Source organism: Nanorana parkeri, unplaced genomic scaffold, assembly GCF_000935625.1.
Source record: "Nanorana parkeri isolate BGI_ZX_2015 unplaced genomic scaffold, ASM93562v1 scaffold1863, whole genome shotgun sequence".
Lineage (NCBI taxonomy): Eukaryota > Metazoa > Chordata > Amphibia > Anura > Dicroglossidae > Nanorana > Nanorana parkeri.
Genome location: NW_017308131.1, coordinates 111,432 through 119,208, shown reverse-complemented (window position 1 = coordinate 119,208; position 7,777 = coordinate 111,432). Strand labels below are relative to the sequence as shown.

The 7,777-nt window shown below is 38.4% G+C and overlaps 1 protein-coding gene across 1 annotated transcript in view; it reads right to left on the bottom strand.

The window, feature by feature from the left end:
• Positions 1 to 7,777, bottom strand: part of LOC108799966 (alpha-2-macroglobulin-P-like) — a 77,807-nt gene that overhangs the window by 52,931 nt on the left and 17,099 nt on the right. Inside the window, exons 8-10 of the mRNA XM_018571916.1 lie at positions 6,923 to 7,094; positions 4,472 to 4,686; positions 1,482 to 1,545 (exon numbers count right to left, since the gene is read on the bottom strand). Coding sequence (XP_018427418.1) covers positions 1,482 to 1,545; positions 4,472 to 4,686; positions 6,923 to 7,094 — 451 coding nt within the window. The remainder of the gene's footprint in view (positions 1 to 1,481; positions 1,546 to 4,471; positions 4,687 to 6,922; positions 7,095 to 7,777) is intronic.

Sequence of the window (7,777 nt, the reverse complement as noted above, 5' to 3'; positions counted from 1 at the left end):
TTAAGGTACGCTTGAGAAGATCCAATAGGGGCTGACAATTTGTTCTATTTGATGGTGAGGCCAGGTATTTCAGAAAAGAAGAACAGAGAAGGCTCTGACCTAAAAAAGAAAGTCTGAATTTGCCATTTTTGCAGAGCATAGTTCATATAATTCCAGGACTAGATGGGTGGACTTGCTTTTGGATAAGAATGTGTATGAAGAGATAATTGTGGCTGCAGGAATTTTGAATAGCATTTCAATATCGATGTTAAGGAGTGACATTGACCTGTAGTTGTGGGGATCCATAGAATCCTTGCTGGGCTTCCGTAACATTACTATATGTGCTATTAAGGAGGAGGGGTGGAGGCCCATGTGGATACAAAAGTTATAAAAAAGGATGACTAAATGCGGGGTCAGAATACATCTTATAATATTAGGCTGAAAAGCCATCTGGGAAGAGTAACATCCCAAAAGAGTTTGTCCTCCAGGGTCTGTGGGGCAATCAGTATAATCCAGACCATAAATATTAAGATTTTAAACTGTGGCCAGCTAGTGCCAAAAGTTCAGATTGTGATTCCTTATATCCATGGACAAGTAACATTCTGTACAACATTTTGTGTACAGAACTCTCCTAGAAGTGTCATTTCCTTCTCACTTGGTTCCCTGCTAGCTGTTTTTGTCTTGTTACAACAGTAAAAAGAAAATAGTAACACAATGTAAACACAAGGTGAGATTTGTATTGCATTTATATGTTAATAGTGCAGACTATAAATTGACTATAAATTTTCACCTTAAGGGTCCATTCACACTAGTTGCACTGGGACTGTGCTGGCTGTTTCCAGTGCAACCCAAATGTACTGATTATATTATTTCCAAGCAAAAACAATTGCATGTGATCCTTGATCAAACTTTCAAGTATCTTGCCAACTATTGAGGGTAACAATAGGGTCTGTAATTGCTTGGTAAAGACTTTGATCCCTTTTTAAATATAGGCACCACATTGGCTTTGCACCAATCCATCGGTACCAAGCCAGTCGTTAGAGAGTAAGACAACACAATTTGCCTTGTCATGGATGGACACCTTTCACACCACCACATTGTGGTGGGAATGTGGTGATGTGCACTGCAAAAGCATGGCATGTCTTATTTTTTTTAAACACAGCAACCGCAAACAACCGCCTCGCGCCCCAAAGTCTATAATTTATAGACCTCAGATCATTCCCAATTCCTGCACCTATAGACCTCAAATCAGCTCCAATTACTGCACCATCAAAAACGCAGAGGTTTTACATTCATATCAGCTGCAACTGGCAATTCCACTTGGAGGAGAAAGACGGAAAACTGGGCAACTTCTTCAATTAACAATGTAACAACATCTGCAGGCAGACCTATGCTGATAATCTATTGTATGCTAGTGCCAATGGGAAACAGGGCCAATTACAAGGAACTGTATAAAACACGGTTTATGTTTTATCTCAAGCTATCATTAATATAACACTTACTTGGTTGCTCAGCGACATCCAATTTATATTCTTTATGAGTATGTAATCCAATACCAGATCGTATCTGTAAAAGGAATGATAATGCAATGACATCCTTAGGCTTCTCCATCTTGTCTTACAATGGCGGAAAATACAGTCTAACTGGTTTTGTCTTACTGCACTTTACATATTTATACTGCTATCTGTAGATTGATATAGCATTGCAATAGGATCATTTGTGTGACTTATGGCAGAATAATGCCATAAAAACATAGGTTAAGGAGCCCATATTTCAGAACAATAGTCCTGCCAGCCATTGTATACTTGAACAGAAAATGTTTTGACTTAGAGAAGGCACCTTAAAGAGGCTCTGTGTATAGAACATAAAACCTGCTGCAGGTATACAGTGTAGACACCTAGAGCTGCCTGCCCATACCTGCTGTGGCTTCAGATAGAGCCAAACCGCATTCCAACCCTCGGGCCCAGGGGGAGCCAAACCCCATGCCAACCCTCTAGCCCAGGGGAAAACTGTTTAGGTCAACCTGTCTATGAGCGCATTGCTTCTTACTGAGGGGATTACCAATCACAACTGTCTAAGAGGGGATTACCTCTCACTGGGGGGATTACCTCTCACAACTGTCTATGAGCGAATTACCTCACAACTGTCTTAGAGGGGATTACCTCTCACAGGAAGTGCAAAGAAATCTTCCAAAAGGGACAAACAGCAAAACATAATAATAATAACCATAACTTGAAACAAATTTGACCTATGGGTGCAAAAGGATTCATTTCAAATATGTAAAGGTATAGTAAGTTGCTGGACTGTGTGATTGGGAGATGCAATGGGGGTGATTTACTAACCTAAACACACGCACGCACCAGGTGCGTGTGATTTTCACACAGCAAAACGTATTTATCAACCAAAAAGTCTCTAAAAGCATATTTCCACTAATGCCATATATGGAAAAATCATGCACATGATGCATATATAATGCTGCTTCACAGTTTAGACAAAAATGGTTAGCTCATGCATTTACATTCCTGCATTCATCAACGCAAGCAACACAACATAGAGCTAATTTACACAACATCACCTTGTAATTCATGCAGGGCTTTGCACAACACACCTGCTGGGTGTGTACACACTACAAAGGTGTTTAGATTCCACCCATAGATCATGCTGGGAGGGAACACACTAGAGAGGTGTATACATGTTCGTGGTGTGTTTATAAGGTTAGTAAATCAACCCCAATATGTCAGTGTTGAAAGTTCCCTTTTTATGGTCTCAACATGACTTTTCTGAGCTTTTTCTTATCAATATATCAGTAAAGGCCTGTGTTAACAGGTTTGGTTCTCCTCAAGCGGGTTTTGAATTCTCATAGATGTGTATTGCTTGAAGCAGGTCAGAAGGAAATCAACAGCAGGTCAGATGCACCTGTCAATGAATTCTGAATGATCTCAGAAGCATCTTAAACCGATAAACTGATGGCACTGATACAAGTCCAAAGCCTATCGACACAGACACTAAACCTAATCCAATGCAGGAGGCAACAGGATACGGTTTTGCTATTGTTTTACAGCAGCCCTGGAGTGACACTGTATTCAAGGGAGACCAAAAATGAAGTGGTGGAAGTTACGAACGCACTGTCCATTACTAGGAATGAGCTCTAAATTCAGTCTTAACACAGATTGGGATTAAAATGTGCATTGTCAGGAGCCAAACAGTGTATATAACAGCAGTATTTCTACCACTATGATACTATATATGAAAGCTTTCTACTTTTAATGGTTGCTAATTGGCCATCAATGCAGTTGGGTTGGAGGATATGGTTTATTGCAGCTGATGAGGATCACTGAGATCTACATCACTAGATGATGTGATAATGTGAATAGTGGAATATTTGTAGAGTTTTTTTTATTTTTACTGACAGTGTTCCTGTAGTACATTGTATATATTGTATGGATGTGCCAGTTAAGACAGGTTTGGGGACCCCTCAGACAGGTAATTTAAAGGAATTTCACCATTTAAAATTTTCACTTAATGGGTTACTAGATTTCCTGCATTAATACATGTCCCCCAGGCCATTATTAATTATTTTACAGATTAGGCTCCCACTAATTTCAATGGGGCTGGGAATCCACTTATCAAAAGGTTGCTGAACCTGCCCTGAACTGGACCTAGGTATGTTCGGCTCATCCTCAGCCACCACCACAAATAAAATACACACACATGCACACATATACACAGTTATAGATATGGTATTTTTTCTAGTTTATCCCTTTCGCTGCCAGATATGTTTTTTTGCACACTTATTAAATGCATATTTTAGGCCTGAAAATTGAATAACCCCCTCCCCCAAATGATATTTTTTCTGAAAGCAGAAACCTGGAGAGTAAAATGGTAATTGTTGTAAGTTTATGTCACACAATATTATATATATAATTCAGGTTTATCAAACCCAAATTTCCATATAAAAATGCATTCAGTTTAATTTTAGTGCACACAAACAAAATATAATGCCCATTTTTTTTAGGAAAATATAAAAGATGAAGTGTTGTCAAGTATATAAATGTCAAACATGTCAAGCCTCAAAATTGTGTGAGCCCATGAAACAGAGATTGTCATATTGTCCATAGGCAAAGCTTTAAAAACCTTTAAAGATCACCGATTTACAGCTAACAATAAATAATGGCCCGATAATTATTGCTCTTAATTATTGATACTTAAAGAGGAAGAGAGGTCCATTGTGCATGTATGTAGAGGCTTTAAATAATAATAATAATTTTATTTTTTACACTTAACGAACAAGTCCCCCTATGTGATAGCACATTGGAGGTGATAGGTTCTCTTAAAAGAGACATTAGGGGTCATAACAAAGTTAAACTGACTCCTAAATGCAATAGCATCTGGGAGTCAGTTTACGGGGCCCTGCTGCCACGGACGTGTGTAAAATGTGGCGTCTCTAACTGAAATCCCTTTATTTCAAAACTATCTTCAAGAAAAAACTTACAATGTAGAAGAATGAGATGTGGTCTGTTTTAGAATCCAATTGATCTTTATTGATGTGATAATCCACTTTCACCGACAGATCAGAATCACATGGAAGGGTGTCTGTTATAGTTTCCACTTTCAGCAAGCTGTTGCTCTCCGAGTAGTAGGGATGGAGCCACTTCACATGGTCAGAACGCAAAAAGGATTCCATATCCTCATCAGAGTCATCACCAGCTTCTGATTTTAATTGTGCCTGTGGAAGAAAATAAACATTTCAATAACTAAGCCTGCATGGCTAAATGAAACAGTAAAACAATACATCAAAGACTAGAGCGTGGCATTTAGAAAAGATAAGATGGAGGGGACGGCATTGGCATTCCGAAACTACAAGAAATGTAATAAAAGATGTAAACATGAAATTCGAGCAGCTAAAATAGAGTGCGAAAAGCATATCGCCACAGCCAGTAAGAGGAACCCCAAAAATTTCTACCAATATATAAACAGTAAAAAGGTAAGAAAAGAGCAGGTCGGCCCAAAAAAAGATGAGAACGGCAGATTAGTGACAAATGACAGGGAGAGGGCCGAGGTGTTGAATTATTTTTCTCCTCAGTATACACTCGGGAAAAAGATGGGTTTAATGTGGGTAAGAATACAAGTAGCACATTGCATAAAATCTTTCTCAGATCTCCAATCAAAATATCATTTCCTTCCTTCTGAACTTTTTAGATACCTCCAAATCAAACATTTTGTCTCCTCAATCAAGATCTCTCAACTATGACACCATTTGAGAATATTTACCATAAAGACCCCCACACCCCAGGTGTTATCTCACAACTTTATAGCCTCTTGTTCTGTGGGACAGCTCCTCCATGTCACGCGTATGTGGAAAAATGGCAGAAAGATATTGATCATCATTTATGTGATGATGACTGGTCCCAGATATGGATATCCACTAAATAATACTCAATCAATGCACTAGCTCTTGAAACTAATTATAAATTTTTGTTCAGAAGGTATATGGTTCCTAACCATCTGAAAAATATTATCCCAAACTATGGCGGTAAATGCTTTCGTGGATGCACTGAATTGGGTGCCTATATAGCTACATGGTGGAGCTGTCCCATAGTATGTACTTTGGGGCCAAAATTTATAGAATATTGTCAATACTCATGGGCACCCATATTCTCTCTACTCCACAAGTAGCTCTCCTCAATGTCAAACCCCATTTCTTTTCTCTGCCACGTTTCCAACTTATGCTACATGTCCTAACTGCTGCTAAGGACATTATCTCCAAAGCCTGGATGTCTAATTTGTTCTCAGTAAGAGCATTTAAAAGGCATCTTTAGTGGATCTTCATAAATTAAAAACTTACTGCAAAACTGCTAGACAAAATGTCCACATTTGAGAAAATACGGGACCCATGGATAAACCACTTTTTACCTCCACGTTTTGATAAATGCTTAATAACCCTACAAACACCTCTTTACATTACAACACAGGTCCCCTTCAGCAGCACACATCTCTTCCCTCCCTTCCTTTTTCTTCTCCCCTGTTTTTCCCTCCTATTTTTCCATTCTATATATTATTCCCTAACCCTTTTCATTTTCTTTGTTACGCATGTTACCATTCCTATTGCCTTTTGACTTTATCATTCATAACAGTGCTCTCTCACTGATTATTACTTCATTGTTTTAATGCACATCAGTCACCTTATCACCTTAAATTATTATTATTATTATATTGTTAAAATTCTGTTATCACTACAGTTGCTTGAAGTGGACCTTTACACTCAAAAATCTAATTCTACCAATGCTTCCCTCTATCTATGATGATTAATAATAACATAGACATGTCAGGTGTAAAATGCTGTGATTTTGTAATATACTTGCAGAGCATTAACTTCCTGCTTTGAATGGGTAAAATGACTTCACTTTGCCAAAGCAATGCACACTGGAATTGCCTTGTCATCAGCAGAGCATTGATGGGAAATCTCATCTGTAATCTCACAAGATCTCAGGGAAAGGCATTTTCCTCCCCTGAGATGATGTGCATGGTTACATGCCCCAGTCACATGTCTAGACACATGTGCCAGAAATTCAGGAAGTGAAAGGAGAGCTAGTAATCTGCCCTTAGTAAACCTGGCCACTGTCAGAAGACTTTGGAAGAAAAGAGAAATAAGGTATGTAAAGAATACAAAGCCGGCAATTATCTAGAAAAATGTGTTTGTAGATTGTCATAACTAAACATTTCAGAAGGTGTGTTTGTTGTTATTTTAAAGATATGGGTAAAGGTCTGCTTTAACTCTTGAGATAAATTCCCACTGTTTGCATTTTGTACCTGCATTCGGTTTCACTAAAATTCAAATTTTGAATACTAAAAGAAGAAAATAAGGTCATTAGTTTGAATCCAAAGTAAGTTGAATTGTGGATATAATATATGAACTGTGGAAATGCATTTCTATGGTAGTAACTTACCTTTATTGCTAAAATACCTTTCCAAGAATCAGTATTGAGTCTAAAATCAGCCAATCCGTCCCTGTTGGTCTCTACTGTCTTCACAGTTTGAATTTCATCATCATGATCAAGTAAGGATATCACAACAGCCACATTGGCCATGGGCTTTTTACTATCACCCTCCACAATCTGAGGACAAGAAAAGGGTCAAATATATCAGAATGTTATTATACCTCTCTGAACATACTCATACAATATATTTCTTACACACAGGCCTTATTATTAGTGCTTCGCCTTTCAGCAAACCATGCACACCTATCTGATTAATGCTCGCAATAAATTGTAGAAAACAATTCAAATTCTTTTTAATGTGTCAATGTGCACTGAGGGGCCCATAGAAATCATGTTACATGCGTTGATAGCACACCTTATAAATAAGGATATAAATAGGAGAAGCCATAACAAAAAAGAAGAACAACAAGAAATCCCTTTAACTCTTTCACTGCCAAGGACTTTTTTTTTTCCACAGTTATAATCCACATTTTAGGTCTGAAAATTACTTAAAACCCCCAAAGCATATTGTAAGCTCTCACGAGCAGGGCTCTACTACCTCCTGTACAGAAATTGTATTGCTCATTGTATTGTCTCCCTAAGTTTTGTAAAGTGCTGCATAATAATAATCAGGGCTCGAAAAATGCACTCGTCCACTCGTCTGTGACGAGTGGACGCCAGTGCTAGACGAGTAGCTTCCCGGCCGGCTGTTGTAATTAAACGGCCGGCCGGGAGCTTTACATTCATTCTAACTCTCTCAAGCCGCCCGCGGCGAACTGATTGGCTATAGTCCGGTCATGCTGACTGGTGAAATTTTTGAC